General features: G+C 38.3%; 1 protein-coding gene across 1 annotated transcript in view; it reads left to right on the top strand.

Annotated features, from left to right (window-relative positions):
* Positions 1-10,402, top strand: part of PPP2CA (protein phosphatase 2 catalytic subunit alpha) — a 40,152-nt gene extending 29,750 nt beyond the window's left edge. The window contains exons 3-7 of the mRNA XM_077138456.1: positions 4,570-4,743; positions 5,571-5,660; positions 6,183-6,344; positions 8,538-8,656; positions 9,337-10,402. Coding sequence (XP_076994571.1) covers positions 4,570-4,743; positions 5,571-5,660; positions 6,183-6,344; positions 8,538-8,656; positions 9,337-9,409 — 618 coding nt within the window. The 3' untranslated portion in view covers positions 9,410-10,402. The remainder of the gene's footprint in view (positions 1-4,569; positions 4,744-5,570; positions 5,661-6,182; positions 6,345-8,537; positions 8,657-9,336) is intronic.
* Positions 10,403-24,005: the final 13,603 nt, after the last annotated feature.

The following is a 24,005-nucleotide window of genomic DNA, read 5'->3' as shown; positions in this document are numbered from 1 at the left end:
TCATTCCACTTTATGTTTTGGGAAGAAGATTTCTTATTTTCCTAGCCAACACATACCCTTTTTATTAGAGAATATGCAGAACAGTAAAATGGTTGCCACAAATTTCTAATACTAGAGAAGCAGAGAAAGGTGGTTTTGACAAGTGTTGAATTTTAGGTGTAATATAATATTTACATCTGTGAAGCTACTAATCTAAATCATGTAAAATGCTGCAGAACATTTTTTGGAGGCCATTACATTCTGCATCTGTAAAATGAAGGAATTGGATTCAGTATTGAAAGTTTCTGCTGTGACTATAGATAATTTTATGAGCTATGGAAGTAAGTCATCTTTTGCTTAAACCCAAGGATGAATCCCATTGCTGAAATGACAAATGATTATGCTACTTTTAAGAATTCACATGTTGGGGAAAGAATTGTTCTTTCAGCAAATGGTGTTGTTGAAACAGTTGAATATCCATATGCAAAATAGCATACTTACCTCATAGCATACACAAATAGATCAAAATGGATTGCAGACCTAAATATATGTGCTAACACTAAATCTTCTACAAAAAAATCCTAGGAGAAAAATCTAACCTTGAATTAGGCAAAAATTTCCTAGATATAGCAACAAAAGCATGATCTTTTAAAATAAGATAAATTGACTTCATCAAGATTAAAATTTTTATTCTTCGAAAGACATCATTAAGAAAATTGAAGACGTCATACATAGAGGAGGGGAAAACATTTACAATTATATATCTGATAAAGTACTATACCCAGAAGATATTTTTTAAGAACTGCATAATGAGACAACCTAATTTTAAAATGGACAGAGTATTTGAATAGATACTGAATACACCTAAGAAGATATATGAATGCTCAATGAGCAAATGAAAAAATGTTCACATTATTAGTCATTAGAGAAATACATATTAAAGCTGTAGTGAGATATAGCTTCCTACCCATTAGGAAGCTAATGGCTATAATCACTAAGGCTAACAGTATAAGTGTTGATGAGAAGAAGGAGAAATTAGAATGTCATACTTTGAAGGTAGGAATGTAAAATGATGCAGCCACTTTGAAAAACGGTTTGCCAGTTTTTTAAAAAGTTAAACATCTACTTACCAAATGAGCCAACAGTTACACCCCTGGAACTCTACCCAAGAAAAAGGAAAACATCTGTCCATACAAAAGCTTGCATGCAAATTCTCATAGCAGCATTATTTATGATAGCCCCAAAATGGAAACAAACAAAAAAAATTGCAACAATCTATTTGATCATCATTGGGTGAATGGATAAACAAAATGTGGTTTAGCCATACAGTGGATGATTATGCAGTAATAAAAAGGAACAAACCACTAATCTATGCTACAACACAAATGAGTCTCAAAAATATGCTAAGTATAAGAAACGAAAGACTACCTATTGTATGATTCAGTTTTTTTTTAATTTTTAATTTTTTTAAATATGACAAAGAAACACTAATATTCTTAACACATGATCATTCTGTTCTATATATATAATCAGTAATTCACAATATGACCACGTAGTTTCATATTCATCATCATGATCATTTCTTAGAACACTTGTATCAATTCAGAAAAAGACAACAGAAAAAAATTCATACATACCATACCCTTTTTACCCTTTCATTGATCACTAGCATTTCATTCTAAGTTCATTTTAACATTTGTTCCTCCATTTGTTTTTTGTATTTTTAAAAATTTTTTATTAATTAAAAAAAAAAATTACAAGAAGTACAAACATTCCCAACACATACACTCAGCAATTCACAATATCATCACATAGTTGCATATTCATCATCATGATCATTTCCCACACATTTGCATCAATTCAGAAAAAGACATAAAAAGACAACAGAAAAATAAAACAAAAACAGGAAAAAAAATTTACATACCATACCCCTTACCCCTCACTTTCATTGATCACTAGCATTTCAAACTAAATTTATTTTAACATTTGTTGCCCCTATTATTTATTTTTATTCCACATATTCTATTCATCTGTTGACAAGGTAGATAAAAGGAGCATCAGACACAAGGTTTTCACAATCACACAGTCACATTGTGAAAGCTTTATCATTATTCAGTCATCATCAAAAAACATGGCTACTGGAGCACAGCTCTACATTTTCAGGCAGTTCCCTCCAGCCTCTCCATTATGTCTTGAATAACAAGATGATACCTACTTGATGCATAAGAATAACCTCCAGGATAACCTCTTGACTCTGGAATCTCTCAGCCATTGACACTTTGTCTCATTTCCCTCTTCCCCCTTTTGGTCGAGAAGGTTTTCTCAATCCCTTGATGCTAAGTCTCAGCTCATTCTAGGGTTTTTCTCAATCCCTCGATGCTGAGTCTCCGCTCATTCCAAGATCTCTGTCCCACGTTGCCAGGAAGGTCCACACCGCTGGGGGTCATGTCCCATGGAGACAAGGGGAGGGTGGTGAGTTTGCTTGTTGTATTGGCTGGAGAGGGGCCACATCTGAGCAACAAAAGAGACTCTCTTGGGGGTGACTCTTAGGCCTAAATTTTAAGTAGACTTGACCTATCCTTTGTGGGGTTAAGTTTCATATGAACAAACCCCAAGACTGGGGGCTCTGCCTATAGCTTTGGTTGTCCACACTGTTTATGAGAATATCAGGAATTCAACTTGTGGAAGTTGAATTTCTCCCCGTTCTCACCACTCCCTGAAGGGGACTTTGCAGATACTCTTCCACTCACTGATCAAATCATTCTGGGATTCATGGGGACATCACTCTGGACAAACCAACAAAATCTCATGTCCTACCTGAGATTTCATGTACTTACGGCGTTCAATCAAACTATCTACGTAAGTTATATTAGGAAATGCACTAGTCAAAATATTAATTTTGTAACATAAACATTTTTTTGCTTTAGTCTCACACAGAAGGTGACATTTTAAAATATTAATTACCATCTATTTTCAGTACCCCCCATTTGTTTTTATTCCATATGTTTTACTCGTCTGTTGATAAGGTAGATAAAAGGAGCATTAGACACAAGGTTTTCACAGTCACACAGTCACATTGTGAAAGTTGTATCATTATACAGTCATCTTCAAGAAACATGGCTAGTAGAACACAGCTCTACATTTTCAGGCAGTTCCCTCCAGCCTCTCCATTACATTTTGACTAACAAGGTTTTATCTATTTAATGCGGAAGAATAACCTTCAGGATAACCTCTCGACTCTGGAATCTCTTAGCCATTGACATTTTATTTTGTCTCATTTCATTCTTCCCCCTTTTGGTCGAGAAGGTTTTCTCTATCCCCTGATGCTGAGTCTCAGTTCATTCTAGAGGTTTTTCAATCCCTTGATGCTAACTCTCAGCTTATTCCAGGATTTCTGTCCCACGTTGTCAGGAAGGTCCACACCCCTGGGAGTCATGTCCCATGTAGACAGGGGGAGGGCAGTGAGTTTGCTTGTTGTGTTGGCTGGAGAGAGGCCACATCTGAGCAACAAAAGAGGTTCTCTTGGGGGTGACTCTTAGGCCTAATTTTAAGTAGGCTTGACCTATCCTTTGTGGGGTTAAGTTTCATACGAACAAACCCCAAGATTGGGGGCTCAGCCTATAGCTTTGGTTGGCCATACTGCTTGTGAGAATCTCAAGAATTCAACTTGGGGAAGTTGAATTTTCCCTCTTTCTCACCATTAAAAAGACTTTGCAAATACTTTTTTATTCACTGTTCAAATCACTCTGGATTTATCGGGTCATCACTCTGGACAAACCAACAAAATATCATGCTCTACTCAAGTAAGATTCCACGAGCTTATGATCAGTTATGTTGTCTACATAAATTATATTAGGAAATGCACTAGTCAAAATACAAATTTTGTACCAAATAACCTTTTTTTGCTTTAGTCTCACACATAAAGTTAAAATTTTAAAATATTAATTACTATCAATTTTCAGTACCCTGCAGTAATGACATTCCTATGTTCTTCCTCATGAAAAAACAATTTTTAAAATTTTTTAAATTTGCACAATCTATATCCTTCAGCTCCAGTTACCCAGTATCTTATCCTATTTCTGTCTCCTGTTCTCTGTTACCAATGAAATTCTCCAAGTTTTTTCACTAATGTCAGTTGTATGATACAGTTTTATGTGAAATTTCTAGAAAAGGCAACTCTAGAGAGAGAGAGTAAGTCAGTGATTTACCAGAAGCTTGAGTGGGAGTTGGGAGGCATTGCACAAATGAACACAAGGGATCTTTTTGGAGTGATGGAAAGGTTTTAAAATGAGGGTATGCTAATGGTTGTATAACCATATAAATTTAATAAAATATTGAATTGTTTAAAAAATAAATTCATGTATGAAGTTTGTTGTTTGGGGGGAGTTGAGTTGGGGTTGACAGACACACTGTAGCATTTAAAAATGTTTAATAGATGTGTAATTTCAGTTTGGTATGATAGAGAGTGGGTATTTTCTTTCTTTTAATTTTTTTACAAAAATGAAATTCTGCTTTCTCAATGAAAGTTTCTTGAATTGTTGCTTGACTTGAAAGAGGCAATTGCTTATATTGTTTTCCATTTTATTTCAGGTTCGTTACCGTGAACGTATCACCATTCTTCGAGGGAATCATGAGAGCAGACAGATCACACAAGTATATGGTTTCTATGATGAGTGTTTAAGGAAGTATGGAAATGCAAATGTTTGGAAATACTTTACAGATCTTTTTGACTATCTTCCTCTTACTGCCTTGGTGGATGGGCAGGTATGTGGGTTTTCTTTTTCTCTTTCTTTTTTTGTTGATAAATCTTTACACACACATTCCATACAATCAAAGGCTCTATGTGGGTCTTTTTTTTTTCTTTTGCTTGGGCAGGCACCATGAATCGAACTTGGGTCTCCTGCATGGCAGGGGAGAACTCTCCCTGCTGAGCCACCGTGGCCCGCCCCTATCCCGGTCTATTTAAAATTTGTATTGCTGGGCTTGCTAGGTAGTTCAGTAGTGGAATGCTTGCCTGCCATGCAGGACACCTGGGTTTAATTCCTGGCCCATGTACCACCCAGGAAAAAAATGCATAACTTATTGCTGATTTTTTTTCTAGAATCTGCTTTCTTAATGTTTAAGTACTAGTGACTTTTTTCTTTCCCACCCTCACATCCCTTTTGGGCTTTGATACATATGGATGGAATTCGTTCAGCCAACAGTTTTAAGTGCCTTCTTTCTAAGTTGGGATCGCAGGGACGGAAGATACAGTTGGCTAATTGATGGTTCAGTTGATGGTTCAGTTAGTTGGTTCTCACAAGAAAATTCTGTGAGAATGAAAATACTAATCTCTGTGGGGGAGTAAGGTCAAGAAAATGTTTTCTTGAAGTTTATGATAGAGGTGGCATCTGTGTGAAGTAGTGATATTTTATCAAGAAGAAAGAGTATACCCATTGCTAGGTAAGGAGCTAGAAGCAAGATGGACCTGACAGAAACAAGCCTGGTTCAGGCAGAGCAGAGAATCAACCACTGGGACCAAAAGATTTGTGTTGTCATGTATCAGAGCTGTTCTTGAGTGAGGCTAACATTATAAATTACTTTTTTTTTAGATCTTCTGTCTACACGGTGGCCTCTCACCTTCCATAGATACACTGGATCACATCAGAGCACTTGATCGCCTACAAGAAGTACCCCATGAGGTATTGACATTGCTTTGTTAATAAAATCTCTTCTTTTCAGAAAACTTTTAAGGGAGAGGAGAAATTTGATCGCAGTTTATTTTATTGTATGTATTATCTCATTTAATTTTCAAAACTACCCCTTGGGGCGTGAGTAACTGTTATTGTCCCCATTCTTCAGAAGATCACAGCAGCTTGTGGAACTGGGCTTAGGTGTCTTCAGAGCCTCTGTCTTAACCACTAGACAAAACTGCTTAACATATAAATTTTCATACTTGTAGGCAAATTAGTTAAATTAGGTTTGTTTCTGTTGTGACCTGCGGATGTAGGGTTGTGCCTCAGACTTCTGACATTGTGTCTTTTTATTTACATGTGTCTTATTTACATGAGCTGTCAATGGCACTTAGATATTTAAATCTACTGCTTTCAACAAATACCATTGAAAAGATGTGACTTAATAAGGTGCTGTTTCTGATAAATTATTCATATTGTGTGCTAACCATTTTTGTAAGAAATTACTTATAACTGAAACTTACTCTTTAGGGTCCTATGTGTGACTTGCTGTGGTCAGATCCTGATGACCGTGGTGGTTGGGGTATATCTCCTCGAGGAGCAGGTTATACCTTTGGGCAAGATATTTCTGAGACATTTAATCATGCCAATGGCCTCACGTTGGTGTCTAGAGCTCACCAGCTGGTGATGGAGGTATGTTCTGTTCTTTGAAATGTGATGAAGGAACATAAAAGAGGAAAATGAGCTGTGGTTTTTGTTTTATTTTTTTTAATATACCAGAAAACACCAAATAGGTGCGAACATTCTAACTTTTGATCATTCTGTTCTACATATATAATCAGTAATTCACAGTATCATCACATAGTTGCATATTCATCATCATGATCATTTCTTGGAACATTTGCATCTATTCAGAAAAAGAAATAAGACAACATACCCAACCCCTCCCCCTCACCAAACACCAGCATTTCAATCTAAATTTAGTTTAACATTTGTTCCCCCTATTATTCATCTTTATTCTGTATGTTTTACTCATCTGTTGATAAGGTAGATAAAAGGAGCATCAGACACAAGGTTTTCACAATCACACAGTCACATTGTGAAAGTTGTATCATTGTACAGTTATCTTCAGGAAACATGGCTACTGGAACACAGCTCTACGTTTTCAGGCAGTTCCCTCCAGCCTCTCCACTACATCTTAACTAAAAGGTGATATCTATTTAATGTGTAAGAATTACCTCCTGGATAACCTCTTGACTCTGTTTGGAATCTCTCAGCCATTGACATTTTATTTTGTCTCATTTCACTCTTTCCCCTTTTGGTCAAGAAGGTTTTCTCTATCCCCTGATGCTGAGTCTCAGTTCATTCTAGGGGTTTTCTCGATCCCTTGATGCTGACTCTCAGCTTATTCCAGGATTTCTGTCCCACGTTGTCAGGAAGGTCCACACCCCTGGGAGTCATGTCCCATGTAGACAGGGGGAGGGCAATGAGTTTGCTTGTTGTGTTGGCTGGAGAGAGAGCCATATCTGAGCAAGAAAAGGGGTTCTCTTGGGGGGTGACTCTTAGGCCTAATTTTAAATAGGCTTGACCTATTCTTTGTGGGGTTAAGTTTCATATGAACAAACCCCAAGACTGGGGGCTCAGCCTATAGCTTTGGTTGTCCACACTGCTTGTGAGAATCTCAAGAATTCAACTTGGGGAAGTTGAATTTTCCCTCTTTCTCACCATTAAAAAGACTTTGCAAATACTTTTTTATTCACTGTTCAAATCACTCTGGGATTTATTGGGGTATCACTCTGGACAAACCCACAAAATCTCATATCCTACTCAAGGTTCCATGTACTTATCGTGTTCAGTTAAGCTGTCTACATAAGTTATATTAGGAAATGCACTAGTCAAAATATAAATTTTGTACCAAATAAACATTTTTTGCTTTAGTCTCACACATAAGTTGAAATTTTTTAATATTAATACTATTTTCAGCACCCTGCAGTAATGACATTCCTATGTTCTTCATGCAAAAACATTTTTTAAATTTGTACATTTAGTCACTATCATTATACACTCTTAGGCATTCCTAGATTATACCAGCTCAGTCTTTATCGTCTTTCTTTCTGATTTCCTTTGTGCCCCAGCCCTCCTCCCTCTAGCATTCTCACATTCAGCTTCATTCAGTGTTTTAACATAATTATATTACAGTTAGGTAGTATTGTACTGTCTATTTCTGAGTTTTTACATTCAGTCCTGTTGCACAGTCTGTATCCCTTCATGAGCTGAGGTTTTTTAGCATAGAACATTGGCTAGCATATTTTTAAAATCAGTTTAATACTGATATAACTGATAATTGTCAGTAAAATCTGACTTTCCTAAAGACAGAGAAAGCAGTTTGTGAACTGTACTTACAAAGTAGTACACTCATGCATTCATGTAGACTTTGGAAGAATGAGGCTTGAGATCCTAGAAGCATCTCTCCTTTGTACCTGGGCAAAGGCCAAATTAGGAGCCTTCAGTTTGACTGATAGAGTATTAATAACTTCTTGTCTCAGGAGTATGTACCAGCCTCTTCAAGGAATGTCCATATAAATAATTCGGTCTTGGATCATGTTTAGGGCCACAGTGATATGAGATACTGCTGAGACACTGCATTTACAGAAGGCCAGATATAAGAAGCAGTTTGGTTTTTAAAGAGGTTTTTCTTTTTATAGTATATTCCAAAGAAATACATGTATAATTTTAAAGCTGTGCAAAATAAATCACTCAAATCATTAACATTTCTTAAGCCTTTTGTAGAGAAGGGCAGAGTTGTTTTTTCTTTCTTGAGTGGAATTCACGATTATTTTAAAAAGTTAGTAGAGTAGATTTTTATCACCTTTTGTTTCCTTGTAGGGATATAACTGGTGCCATGACCGGAATGTAGTAACAATTTTCAGTGCTCCAAACTATTGTTATCGTTGTGGTAATCAAGCTGCAATCATGGAACTTGATGATACTCTAAAATACTCTTTGTAAGTAATAACATCTGAGTAGTTGTTTCCATTACTTGAATTTATAGTTGTATTGGGAGATTTATGAGTTAAATAAGATTCCAGTTTGATTTTTATGTTTTCTTTAAAATGGATCTGTAATATGTTGAAACCCTTCAACAGAAAGTAACTTATCATATACAGACCTTGATGTAAATTATAGAGCTTTAACTTTTAAATCCTTGTTTTTGGGGTGCCCGGGTTGTTCAGTGGTAGAGTGCTTGCCTTCCATGCGGGAGACCTGGGTTTGAATCCCAGACCATGCACCACAAAAAAAAATAATAAATCTTTACGTCCTTGTTTTTTCGTGTACGGTTAATAAAATACACCTTGAGGATTGTAATACAGAAGCAGTATATTAATTAGGTTTTTAAAATTTTATTTAGTTGTTAGAACCTTTCTTTCAAACAGTCCTAGGAGGAGCCTCAGTATATCCAGAGGCACCTTCTCTGGCTGCAGTTATCTTGCCTCTTCTGGGCAGGAGTGCAGGTATAAGACCCTTATCATTAAATACATGATTACTAAAGTTAGGGGTCTGTACATTAAGGCAAGCTAAAGTTGGAAAGGAAAAAATGTGTAAAGTTTGAAAGACTGATACTTTACATTATGTCAATATACTGATATCTTGGAATGTAAACAATCACTATGTCTTGTTTTTTCAGCTTGCAGTTTGACCCAGCACCTCGCAGGGGCGAGCCACATGTTACTCGTCGTACTCCAGACTACTTCCTGTAATGAAATTTTAAACTTGTACAGTATTGCCATGAACCATATATTGACCTAATGGAAATGGGAAGAGCAACAGTAACTCCAAAGTGTCAGAGAATAGTTAATATTCAAAAAACTTGTTTTCACACGGACCAAAAGATGTGCCATATAAAAATACAAAGCCTCTTGTCATCAACAGCCGTGACCACTTTAGAATGAACCAGTTCATTGCATGCTGAAGCGACATTGTTGGTCAAGAAACCAGTTTCTGGCATAGCACTATTCGTAGTTACTTTTGCTTTCTCTGAGAGACTGCAGATATTAAGATGTAAACATTAACACCTCGTGAATACAGTTTAACTTCCATTTAGCTATAGCTTTACTCAGCATGACTGTAGATAAGGATAGCAGCAAACAATCATTGAAGCTTAAATGAACATTTTTAAAAATAAGTACCAAGGCCTCCCCTCTACTTGTGAGTTTTGAAATCGTTTTGTTTATTTTCAGGGATACCGTTTAATTTAATTGTATGATTTGTCTGCACTCAGTTTATTTCCTTTCCAATATCTGTCCCACATTGTTCTTTGTTACTGTCAGGACCTGGTGAGTTGTTTTGAACAGAACTTTTTTTTTTCTCCCTTCCTGTAAGATGATGTTACTGCACAAGAGCACTGCAGTGTTTTTCATAATAAACTTGTGAACTAAGAACTGAAAACGTCAAATTTTAATTGTATCAGTGGGCAAGACTGGTGCTGTTTATTTCAAAGATAAGTTGGTTGATAAATTTTAGAGTTGTGGAAGAAAAATAAAAATCAAGGCTACTACATAACCTGCCTGCTAACTGCCAATTCTTCGGATTAATTTAGGACTTTTGGTAGGCCAGATAATAGAATTTGTTAATTTGCCCATATGCTCTTCATGGGTTCTTCCTAGAAGAAAGAACCATAGGTTTCTTGTCTGCAAGAAAGGAAATCTGTATGCTACTAAAGTAACACCTGATTATAAAACCATGTAACTTGAGACTTCTAAGTTTTTTGGATTTTGTTTTAATAAAACGGTATGTTTTCAGATAGAACTTAACAAACCAGAAGATAAGATGTTCCTACTTACCGGTCAATGAGTTTCTGATTGTAAATATTATATTGCTATGTATGTTACATGGACTCTTTAAAATGATTGACAGATTAGTAAATTCTTAACAAATATTTGTACATTATTCACAATATGATCTTACATTTAAATTTGTCCCAGATAAGAAAGATGTTAAAGCATTATTTGCCTGTATTAAACTCTTTTAGTGATAATAGCGAAATCAAATAGAAAACTATTGCTGGATCACGGTTTAGTTTTATGTACATTCACCTAAAGACAAAAGTGGTGCTTGAAATGAAATGACAATACTAAGCTGTTAATGAGTTTTTTTTCCCCCTATTTATTCTTAGATAGGATTGAGAGGGTAAAACAGTTCTTGTGTAGAAACTAAATGTAATATTTGAACATCTTAAGTAACTAGGGCAAACTTAAGAACACTTAATTATTACTGGTGTGACTGTAGTAATAAATTTCTTTGCTTTTGAGCTTTGATGAATTTGGAGCTGACAAGGAAGTGTTAGCATTTCCCTTTTCTATTAGTGTTTTTTTTATTAACTTGAATGATCCATTTTCCTTTTATCTCTGATCTAATTGATAGGGTTTTGTGTGTGTGTGGCTTAGAGTTGATTGTCCAACGCAAAAAAAAGGCCCTTAGTTTTTCTATCTACATGTCTCCATTTCATGTTATTTTTCTACTTTTACAAGACATACAGTCTCTCACATTCTTTTTTATTTTTTTGCTTCGTCATTTTATGCCTTTTCTCTCTGAATAAATAGCTTATTTGTGCAGTAGTTTTAATCCATTGTCCAAGTGATATAGACACCAACCAGCTGTTTCTCAAGTTTGGTGATACTAGAGTTGACGCTAAAGGAATATCTTAGAGTTGATGTGTGCTGCTGTCATCCAGGTACAGACTCTCTAAAGTCGTTCTTGTAGTTAGCAGAACAGGGCTTGTGGCCAGAATGGCTTTGTTTTCAAATGATTGTCAGAGTTTAAACTACTTGTGGACAGTGACTGGGCTTTAGCCATCTGTTCTACAAAGTCCCTGATAATTAGCACCCTATCTGCCTATGAAGTGGGTAAAGAAAACATGCTGGTAAGGCTTGTCAACTAGGAATGTGTGTAATGAGTACTTTATACTTAGAACTGTAGATACGTCCTTTAGAACTTACTTTGTAAAAGTAAAGTGAATTGGTAAGATAATGTGCTCAAGAGTTAACTATCCCAAGCAGACGGATGACTTTTCTCCTTTTCTTGGCTGCATATTGAACAGTTGTTGGTTAGAATATAAATGTGCTTTAAATGGAAGTGTAACACGTCAGTATTGGATACTTTTTCAGAAAGACTTATATTTAGTTTAGGAAAAGGGTATTTCTGTATGGTTCCCAACCTTGATGCCAATGGAGATTGTGATTCAGCTGTTTAGAGGCATCCCCAGACATAGGTAATTTTTAAGTTTCCCAAGTGATTCTAATTTACATCTAAAGCTGAGAACCACTGCTTTGTTTCCCAACTATAAATTTAAGAAAATGGGTTTTGTGGTAATTGGTGGTAGTTTGTAGGTTTCGTTAAATAATTAAAATGTGACTCTTTCAGTACTGACTCTTACCTGTTCTGTGTTAGCATTCCATACTTTCACCTACTATATATTCCTAGAAGTTTAGTAATAGGCCTCAAGTTTAGTATAGGCCTGTTTTGAGTGGGTTCTGTTTCTAGAGAGAGAGAGACTGTATGCGTGTATACAGATACACACATATATAAATATGTTTTTTTTAAAGAAAATCTGTTTACATATTCTTTTTTACTTTGTGGTTTTTTTCCTTCACAGTTGTACATTAATTCTAGTGATTAACCTTATTAAGGTGACTTTGGGCATGTTTAATGATCTCCATATTTGTTTCAAGTGCATTTAAGATTTATGCCTTAGTACTGTAAGTGTATTGTATTTTTGCTTTTTTAATTTCACAAGTACTGTCTGGACAAATAGGATGTTTTTGAAATGGTGCTGCTGGCTTGCAAGCAGTGCTAACCTGTAACTAGGTTAAAATATTCATTCATCAGCTTGTATAGACATATTTCAGGGGAGAAAAATATGGATTATTGATGTTTATTTATAATGTAGAAAACTTTCGGTTGTTTAAAATTTGATCATACAAAGATAAGTGATAAGAGTTAGTGGGCTTGGCAACAAGTCCCAACTTGATCTATGTCTTCATCCGTACGTTGAACAGAATTCCTCTTGCCCAAAGGTAAAAGGAGATCATTATAGCTAATGTTTGAAAGCTAGAAAAGACCACACTTGTTTGATTTTAAAGGATAAACACAAATCCTCATGGCTAGAATTTGAATTGTAATTAGTTTCCTCCACAGACTTGGGAGAAGTGGTAGGGCTGTGGCTCATTTTGCTACTTAGAGCCTTTGGGAATTTTCAGCCATCCACTGTGTTGTCAGTGGGAAAGTCCATTTAGATTTCAATGGGCTTTTACCAGATGTGTTATTCCAAGAGACGATTTAGCAAACCTCTCTTATTTAGTGCAATGGTTGGCTGGTGGCAGCCAATCTAGTGGCTTTTGGCGGATGTCAAATAGCATAATCATGGTGACAGAAAAGGGAGTTGAGTGTTCCTTACTTTGCAGAAGATTAGGAAGATCACAGTGAGAGATGTAATTAGGGCTATTAGAAGTGCCTTTTCCCCAGGAATTAGCATACCTTCCAAACTGCAAGGAGTCTTAATGGTTTAATTTTAGCTCAGCCTTTTGCTGTAGTTATGGAACTACTCTGTGGTAGCAGTGGGACCTTGAGGGGTCGGGGGTAGGAATGAGGGCTGGTAATTAGGTTTTGTGAGCTCAGTTGAAATTGGGCCTCCTGATTCCAACATCAGCTATGTCCATACATATGTCCGGAAAATCAGGTTATAAGGCATGGTAAAGTATACTGGATTTAAAATCTGTAGATATGCCCCTGCAGTTGGGTCCAGCTTTCCTTTCAGGGCAAGGTCTTCCAAGTCAGTAGGGAGGGTCTGGAATGTGTGTGGAACGTAGCAGGCTACCAGCCCAGAGGAGCAAAAACTATGTATTGATCTTGAGCATTGTTTCCCACAGTGTAAAAAAGGGGTGGTTAATCTCTGCTTTGGTCCAAGTAATTTAAGGATCTGTAACTAAAATTAGAACGCAAAGACAAACCCAAGGTCTAGCCTACTGTCCTCTCCCCTTAGCAACACTGGAACCAGTTGTGATGGAAGGGTTAGGAAAGTGGGCCATTCAGAAATGGCCTCTTTTCCCTTTACCACTGCAGCATTTCTTTGCCCTTAACTCTGGCCTTAGCTCAGGGTTTCTTTTAAGATAGAATCTTAGTGACTCCAGGTCTTTGGGTTTTTCTAGCTTTGCCTCAGATCCTAGGAAGAATCAGAAGATAGGATTTTAAAAGTTAGGTTGGGAATGTGGATGGATGGATGACCTTTGGATTTTTATGAGAGTATTTGTTTAAGCCACTACTTGTAAGCACTCAGATTTTTTGGTGAACAACCTGAGTGGTAGGTGGCCTCCATCAATCTGTGTATTATAAAAGTACAGAGTAAGTGGTTTGTGACTCCTAAAATACAGTTTTGATGTTGGAATCCTAGAGGCAATTGCTGAATCACTAATTAGCATAAGGTTCTGGTGCTCTCAGTGTTTGTGAATGAGGAAGGTTGAGTGCCGAAATGACAATTACCGTAAAGGGTTTAGTTAAACTCAGAGTGACCAGGAGAGCAATAGGTATTGGAAGTTCAGTCCTTGAAATGGCAGAAATAGCTAATAATGCATACTTGATTATCTTATTGGATTGTCTCAATGCTATTTAGAAGGGGAGGGGAGGTTCTGGTATTCAGGCTGTCTGACCCCAGAGGCCCAGACTTTCAGAAAGTGCATAGGGTTCTCTTGTTTTTGCTGAAATTTGTATCTAGTGGTATTGGGCAAAAGCTTACATAGCTTTTGATTTCAGAGAAAGTGACCTGTGTGTTTGTTTGATTCTAGCTTCATGAAACTAAGCGTATGGCTCCTTTGGAGAAGGGAAGCATGGTGAGGGAGACTTGTATACTGCGCCTCTCAGGTGTTGGCTGAAGTCAAGTATCCTGGTATCTTGATTACTGAATTCCCAGAGTTCATTGATTGATTTGACTGTCTATCCAAGTGCATTTATTGAACTGGAATCAGCAAAGTCTAATCAAGAAAACGACTTCCAATTCAAATCCTACACCACAGCCTGAAAATGAAGGTCCTTTCACAGTGGACTTGGATTTGACCTTTTCTTTTTATGAAAAGGAAAACCCAGGGTTGTGCTTTTTGTTTTGCTTTGTTTTTTGAGGGAGTGTTTATCCTCAATTTTTAAAACTTAGCATCTAAATGAAATCCCCATTTTTCCCCCCTGAAAGCCCAACTGGCTTTATGCGTATTATAGCTGAGGAATGCCCTTGGTGCTTCTAGAGTCTTTAATAAACCTCTGAGGTTCTTTACAAGACGATGGGAAACTAGTCAGCTGTTTTTCCTAAGCAAGGCTAGTAGATGAAATCTCATGCTAGCCATTCATCCCCTGGCCATCTTCCCACACTTTTGAAGACTCTTACCTTGTTTCTTGATCTTCTGAAGCCAAAACCAACTTAATCTCTTGTTTGGTATCCTGATGGAGGACTTGACCCCTTAAATGTGGCCCACCTCTGATCTATATGGGTGCTCTTTTTAAGAAATTGATCTTTTCTACTTTATTATTATAAAATGCGTACTTGAAAGTCTACATTAGAGATTTATACAAAAAAATTGTCTCCCCTCCACCCTTACTCCCATGAGGTGATTACTGTTAATGGTATCCATGCGCATTACCAGCACATACAAGCATGCCTGTTTATAGGAGGTTGTGCTCTATCATAGTCACTTCATGATTATCATGTAAATTAAATTGCCTCTCTGGGAGCAACTTAGCTTAGGTTTTTTAGTTAATTTTTTTTTTTTGTTTATCAGCACATTATTACTGTATGCAGGTGGATTATTCTATGTACTCTTTTGAAATAAATTATAGTAGTCCATAGTTCTGCATATTGCTTTTTTTTTAGTTTAACATCATGGGTATCATGCCAGCTAATATGAGCTTTTTAATTTTTATAAGTAACGGTAGTCAGTTGACAGAAGTATTCTTGTGCCCTGAAATAGTTAAACAGGGAAGCAAAATTCAGTTGACTCACCAGTGTGTTCCCATATGGTCGTGGGTAAGCATTGCTCCGTATAGGGTGACTGATCATCCTAGTTTGCCTAAGAATTAGGGGTTTTCCAGGAAGCAGAGCTTTCAGTGCTCAAACTGGGACAGTTGGCATACTGATACACGGTTCTGTGCCTACACCTTGTCCCTCTCATCGACTTGGGCCTTCACAAGTTTGGCAGAATCTAGGCTCTGCTTTTGCTTCCAGCTGGGTTCCTACTCAGAGAATGGGAGAGGTAGTAGCTAGATGAGCTCACTTAGTCCTGAGTCTTGAAGCCCATCTACTGCTTGGCCTGGTGTCTAGGGCAGCAGGAACCAGTATTTGCATCAAAAGCCTGTGACTTGGGGATCTGCTGACTCCCAATATTCCAGGCCTTGTGCTACACTGATGCTCTTGTTTATCTATTTAGAGAATTTCAAGGCTTTCCAAATCTTGACGTAAAGGACAGAGAGATCATTGGTGTAAGGAGGTTGATCAGAGGGAAGCATAAATTAACAAGCCAAAAGGGGGGGGGGGCAAACGTATGTGTGGGAGGGGAAGGGAAATATGATTCTGGCAAGAGCGCCCCTTTAGTACTCGGCCAGAATAAAGGTCTGCTGCCAGCTGGGGGAGTGCAGCAGGTGAGTCAAGAGCAAGGCTTTAAAAAGGAGTGCTGTTTGAGTAACTTCCATAGAGTAAGTCACTGCCAGGTACTAGCTGAGCTGAGTTGTTCTGATAGACACACTTGTAATGGTTGGTCCTGGGGATACATCGCAGGTACATTAAGTGACACATTACAGTGCACATCACTGGAGAGCTTGGAAGCCATTTTGACTTCATTGCAGCTTGAAGCTGAGAGCTGTGTCCTGTCCTTGTAGACAGAATTGTGTGGTGTCTGAGAAGGAAGTAGAAGGGTGCAAGTGAGCTCCCTGTTCCCGGGGATGTTGTTCTGGATTGCTGAAGTTTTGAAGTTTCTTTAGCCACTTCTCTGAGTTATCGGGGGGCCTGTTAAAATGCAACAGTCTCTGAAAGGGCAAACAGAAGTAAATGGATTCAAACTCATTCATTCACAAATACCAAGCAGCTTGACGTGCCAGGTGTTGTTAGGTACTGGGAATAAATACAGTGGTGTATAAGACAAAGTGCTCCTGTGAAGCCTACACTCTTGAAAGAGACAAATATATATAAAAGTCATATAGGAATAGCGGTCTATAAGGAACAATAAAGCAAAATAGAAGGCGATGGGGTAAAAAACAGGTACCCTTTTAGTCAAAGCCGGCAAATACTGTTGCAGAGGTTGTCCACTGCACAATTAAGTACTTGTAGTCGTATTGTGAGGATAATTTTCTGGGTGAAGGCAAGAATACATCTTGATGTGGCTTTTAAAATTTTTAACAAGGGGGGATTATTTAGGCTAACAAGGAACCGGGTGGTCTTTGAAGATGTGACATTTGAGCGGAGATGTAAAGGATGAAAAGAAGCCATCCTTCTCACCAGTATGCATTAGGTGCTATTTATCATAAATGACAGTCATTTTAAAAAAAAACAAGTGCATTTTAAAAAGCAGCACTGGCCAGGACCTGACAACATCCCCAAAGATTTCTGCCTTCAGTTGCTGGAAGCAGAAGGTAGAGGGCAGCAGCAAGGGGAGCTTATTGGATGGGAGCTTGTAGTCCAGGCTGGGATTTTCTAACCACAGCCTGATGCCTACACCTGAGCAGCAGACTGTGGCTGAAGAAATTTGACTACAACTATACTGGTAATATCTCATTTATACAGATATCAAAGGGAGCAAGATGCAGTCCTGTCCAGAGCCTGGTCTGGCCATTAAACTGAATGCTAACCACAGTGTGACCCTGAAAGTAGCCTCCAAGTCTCTGGGTTAGTGTCCCTTTCAGATGGAGTCCATTACAAATCCCGGCCAGGGACAGTTCAGTGCAGCAAGGGCTCCTCGAGGAGGTTAGGCTGGGAAGGGTAGCTTAGGTGGGGCGGTCTGAGTTAAGATGCATTTTTAGGATGACCATTTGGCCCTCTGGCACCATCTGCTGGCTGGAGACAATCGGTGTTAGTAGTTTGGGGGTTGGCCAGGACCAAATAGGGGCAGCTCCATCACTGTTCCTGCCTTTTTCTGGGTCCAGTTTGGCTACTCTGTGCTCACAGGTGGCACCCACGTATCTCCACAGATTTTCCTCCTGGAGGATAGGGTAGGATCGAGGGTGGCCCATGCTTTTCTGGGAAGTTCTGTTTAATCTCATGAATTAAAGAGACTAAAGTTTGAATCTCACCTCCCCATTTCTCTGCTCTGTGGCCTTGGGACATGACATAACACCTCTCAGCCTTGCATACTTTTCTGTAAAATGGAAGTGATAATAGTATCTGTTTCCTAGGGTTGTTAGACTTGAGAGAAAATGCCTAAGAGCTTACCTCACTGCCTTGGTACCAGGTAGCATTTTAGGAATATTATTTGCCATGTCCATGGGTATGTCATTTGGGCACTACCCAGTCCCTGCCTAGTGGGTAGGCCCATTCTGGCTTGACAAGATCCTAGAATCCAGGCTGGGTCTAAGGGGGCCCTAGGGTTCTTGACATTTGATAGTGCTAGGGACAGATAGGGATCAGGAAGTTTTCTGTACCACTTTGGTGTGAATGCTACCACCACTCCTGTTCAGGGTACGTCTGTATCCCACCAAGGAGGCACTATGCTGTCTTGCTCAGAAGCAGGGAAGCAGATGAGTGGCCCTTTCTGCAGCTCTGTCCAAGGCCTCCGTTGAACTCTTGAGCCCTGGGCAGATAAGTCCTTCCTGGCAGAAATTCCACCTCCCAGTATCTCCTATTATTCTTCTATCTTTGGCTGTGAAAGGTTGGGTAGGCAGGTGAATGAGAGGCTACGGGGGCTGGATGGTCCTTCAGGAATTGATACGGATATCATTTTCACCTTCCCCCCCTGCTTTTTAAACTGAGTTATGACTTAGATGCAGTAAAGTATACAAATATGATTATAGCCCAGTAAGTTTTTATATATGCATATATCCGTGAAACCACCATTCAGATCAAGTTAGAACATTTTTAGCATCCCAGAAGCCTCTCATCAGTACCTGCTCCCCTGCCAAGGTATCATTATTCTGTCTTCTCTCACCTTAGTTAAGTTTTTTGCCTGTTTTTGTTCATTTAAATGACTCATACAATAAATACTCTTATATTTAGCTTCTTTTACTCAATGTTATGTCTGTGAGATTCATCCATGTTACTGGAGGATGTTGTTTCTATCAATAGTTTCTTCATTGCTATTTAGAATTCCATGGTTTGAATATACTACAGTTTATATAGTAGTATATATAGGAAGATGTGGTGGGTTTGTTGTTTCTAGTCTTGGGCTCTTATAAATAAAGCTTCTATAAACATTTTAAACATATCTTTTGGTAGACTTAAGTACCTACTTTTTGCTGGTTGTATGTCCAGAATAGGAATTGCTGGGCCATTGGGAAAAAGTATGTTTAGCTTCAGCAGATGTTGCCAGTTTTCTAAAGTATATTGATTTGCACTGCCACCAGCAACATAGGAGAGTACCACTTATTCCACATCTTTGCCAACATTTGGTATTGTCACACTATTAAAGTTAGCTATCTGATGGCTGGAATAATTTTCACAAAAATCCTGTGAGGCCAGTACTGCTTTAAGCCGCAATTTACAGACAAAGACTGAGGCTCAGAAAGGAGAGGTCATTTACCCCAGATCACACTAGACGTGAGCAGCAAGTGGGCAATGGCAGGTTTGCATTATTTCTGGGCACCTGTAGCCAAAACATAGGATTTTTTTGGGTGGGGGGGGCATCTGTTCTCATTTCTCTTGGGTATAATATTCCTGAAATGAAATTGCCAGGCCATGTTATAACTCTATGTTTAACCCTTTGAGTAACTGCCAAACTGATTTCCAAAGCTTTACCTCCACATCAACAATGTACACAGTTTCATACATCCTGTATGAAATTTTTAAGTCAGAAAACTTGGGTGTGCCAAAATAGCAGTGTATTTTGTTAATTACCTTCTATGGCACCTCTTTCCACTTGATAACAGAAAATATAATCTAATCACTTCCTGGCAAATTCAATGAGTGCATAATCTGTCATTTCAGGGGTACACTCAGTCAAGTTGAGGGCTGTGTCCCTCTGCTCCTGTCCAAGACTGCAGCCATATTCTACAGAGTGTATGTGGTCATGGTATGGAGTGGGAGGTGAGGAGGCTGGAGGCTGTCTGGTTCGTGGTCCTCAGCCATCTTCCTCTAATGCTCAGGGAGGCCTACAGACCTCACTCGACAAGTGTAGGCTGTCATCCTAAAATCTGCAGTTGTGTCATGGTCTCTGGCTTGGACTCTCCAGGTACATCTGCTTTTGGGCTCACTTCATGGCCATCTGTCCCTTCTCTGGGCAAGTTCCATGCTGTTCTAAGGCCTTGTGACCCTCATACATTAGCTACAAGTCTTAAGATGCTCCCACCCTACCTTGGGCGAGGAACACCGATACCATTTCTACCTGCCACTCTTACTTTCCCACTCTTTAGACTTGACTGGTGGACCAAAGTACACAAATGCTACTGGAATGCAATATACCAGAAATGGATTAGCTTTTACAAAGGGGATTTATTGGTTACAAATTTACAGTTCTAAGGCTGTGAAAATGTCCAAATTAAGGCATCCAGATAAAGATATCTTGACTTTGAAGAAAGGCTGCCAGCATCTGGAATACCTCTGTTGGCTGGGAAGGCATGTGGCTGGCATCTGCTGTTCTTGCTCCTGGTTCACTTTTTCTTTATTTTTTTTTATTTTTTAATTTTATTTTTTTAAATACCAAAAAACACCAAACAAACGCAAACATTCCTATTTTGATCATTCTGTTCTGCATATATAATCAGTAATTCACAATATCACATACTTGCATATTCATCATCATGATCTTTTCTTGGAACATTTGCATCTATTCAGAAAAAGAAATAAAATGAAAACAAAAAAAATTTATACATACCATACCTCTTACCCCTCCCTTTCATCGATCACTAGCATTACATACTAAATTTATTTTAACATTCATTCCCCCATTATTTATTTTTATTCCAGGTGTTCTACTCGTCTGTTGACAAGGTAGATAAAAGGAGCATCAGACACAAGGTTTTCACTATCACACAGTCACATTGTGAAAGCTATATCATTATACAATCATCTTCAAGAAACATGGTTACTGGAACACAGTTCTACATTTTTCAGGCAGTTCCCTCCAGCCTCTCCATTACAGCTGACTAACAAGGTGATATCTACTTAATGTATAAGAATAACCTCTACGATAACCTCTCGACTCTGTTTGGAATCTCTCAGCCATCGATACTTTGTCTGATTTCACTCTTCCCCCTTTTGGTCGAGAAAGTTTTCTCAATCTCTTGATGCTGAGTCTCAGCTCATTCTAGGATTTCTGTCCCATGTTGCCAGGAAGGTCCACACCCCTGGGAGTCATGTCCCACATAGACAGGGGGAGGGTGGTGAGTCTGCTTGCTGTGTTGGCTGGAGAGAGAGGCCACATCTGGGCAACAAAGAGGTTCTCTTGGGGGTGACTCTTAGGCTTAATTTTAAGTAGGCTTGACCTATCCTCTGTGGGGTTAAGTTTTATATGGAGAACCCCTAAGACTGGAGGCTCAGCCTATAGCTTTGGTTGTCCACCCTGCTTGTGAGAATATCAAGAATTCAACTTGGGGAAGTTGAGTTTTCCGCCGTTCTCACCATTCCCCGAAGCGGACTTTGCAAACACTTTTCCACTCACTGATCAAATCACTCTGGGATTCATCAGGGCATCACCTGGACAAACCAATAAAATCTCATGTCCTATACAAAGTTCCATGTACTTAAGGTGTTCAGTCAACTATCTACATAAGTTATATTAGGAGATGCACTAGTCAAAGTATAGATTTGTACCAAATAAATATTTTTTGCTTTAGTTTCACATATTAGTTGAAATTTTTAAATATTAAGTACCATCTATTTCCAGCACACTGCAATAATGACATTCTTTTGTTCTTCCTCATGCAAAAACATTTTTTAATTTTGTACATTTAGTCACTATCATTATGCACTCTAGGCATTCCTAGATTACACCATCTCAATCTTTATCATCTATCTTTCTTCGTGATTTCATTTATGCCCCATCCCTCCTCCCTCTATCATTCTCGTATACAACTTCATTCAGTGTTTTAACATAATTGTATTATAGTTAGGTAACACTGTGCTGTCCATTTCTGAGTTTTTATATTCAGTCCTGTTGCAGAATCTGTATCCCTTCAGCTCCAATTACCCAATATCTTACTCTTCTTCTGTCTCCTGATGATCTCTGTTACAAGGAAATATTCCAAGATTATTCACTAATGTCAGTTCATATCAGTGAGACCATACAGTATTTGTCCTTTTGTTTCTGGCTAATCACACTCAGCATAATGTTCTTAAGGTCCATTCATGTTGTTACATACTTCATAACTTTATTCTGTCTTACAGCTGCATAATATTCCATCTTATGTAAATGTCACAGTTTGTTTAGCCAACTGTTGATGGACATTTTGGCTGTTTCCATCTCTTAATGCTGCTATAAACATTGGTGTGTAAATGTCCATTTGTGTCCTTGGCCTCGTGTCCTTTGAGTAGAGACAGCATATAGATGGGTCCTGTTTTTAATCCATTCTGCCAGACTGTGGCTTTTGATTGGAGAGTTTAATCCATTACCATTTAGTGTTATTACTGCATGGGCAGTACTTTCTTCTACTATTTTGCCTTCTGGATTTTATATGTCATATCTAATTTTCCTTCTTTTTACCTTTACTCATAGTCTTCCTTTCTGCACTCTTCTCCACACCTCACTTCTGTCTGCGTATCTGTCTCTAGTGTTCCCTTTAGTGTTTCTTGCAGAGCTGGTCTCTTGGTCACAAATTCTCTCAGTGATTTTTTGTCTGAAAATGGTTTAATTTCTCCCTCATTTTTGAAGGACAATTTTGCAGGATATAGAATTCTTGGTTGGCAGTTTTTCTCTTTTAATAATTTAAATATATTATCCCACTGTCTTCTCATCTCCATGGTTTCTGCTGAGAGATCTGCGCATAGTCTTATTGGGCTTCCCTTGTATGTGATGGATTGCTTTTCTCTTGCTGCTTTCAAGATCCTCTCTTTCTCTTTGACCTCTGACATTCTGATTAGTAAATGTCTTGGAGTATGTCTATTTGGATCTATTCTCTTTGGGGTACACTGCACTTCTTGGATCTGTAATTTTAAGTCTTTCATAAGAGTTGGGAAATTTTCAGTGATAATTTCCTCCATTAGTTTTTCTCCTCCTTTTCCCTTCTCTTCTTCTTCTGGGATACCCACAACACGTATATTCATGCACTTCATATTGTCTTTCAATTCCCTGAGTCCCTGCTCATATTTTTCCATTTTTTCCCCTACAGTTTCTGTTTCTTATCAGATTTCAGATGTTCCGTCCTCCAGGTTAGAAATCCTATGTTCTGTCTCTTGAAATCTACCATTGTAGGTTTCCATTGTTTCTTTCATCTCTTCTGCTGTATCTTTCATCCCTATAAGTTCTGTGATTTGTTTTTTCAGACTTTCAGTTTCTTCTTTTTGTTCTTTCCTTGCCTTCTTTATATCCTCCCTCAATTCACTGATTTGGTTTTTGATGAGGTTTTCCATGTCTGTTCGTACATTCTGAATTAATTGTTTCAGCTCCTGTATCTCATTTGAATTGTTGGTTTGTTCCTTTGACTGGGCCATATCTTCAATTTTCCTTGTGTTATTTGTTATTTTTTGCTGGTGTCTAGGCATTTAATTACCTTAATTAGTTTATTCTGGAGATTGCTTTTACTTCTTTTGTCTAGGGTTTTCTTGCTGGATGAATTTGTTGTCTATCTGTTCTTTGACATTCCGTTCAGCTTTATCTGGACCTTTAGCTTAAGTTTTGTTTAACAGAGGAGAATTTTTCAGTTCTTGTTTTCTTGTTTCTTGCCCGCTTGTGTGGTGCCTTTCTGCCACACACACTTAGGAGGGTCTACTTAGATATTATAGACCCCACCCAGATTTTCCCAGACCAAATTGCCCTCTTATCAAGAGGAAAGAGTCACCTGCGTCTCTTTTCCCTTGGGGTGAGACCCAGCAGGTTGAAAGACTTTCCTGTGAAGTCTCTGGACTCTGTTTTTCTTATCCTGCCCTGTGTGTGGCGCTTGTCTGACTGTAGGTCCCACCAGCATAAGATGATGCGGTACCTTTAACTTTGGCAGACTCTCCCTGCTGGGGGCATGGTGGAG

This window comes from Tamandua tetradactyla, chromosome 20, assembly GCF_023851605.1.
Source record: "Tamandua tetradactyla isolate mTamTet1 chromosome 20, mTamTet1.pri, whole genome shotgun sequence".
Classification (NCBI taxonomy): domain Eukaryota; kingdom Metazoa; phylum Chordata; class Mammalia; order Pilosa; family Myrmecophagidae; genus Tamandua; species Tamandua tetradactyla.
Note: the sequence above shows the minus strand (reverse complement) of the source record. Positions and strands in the feature narration are given on the sequence as shown.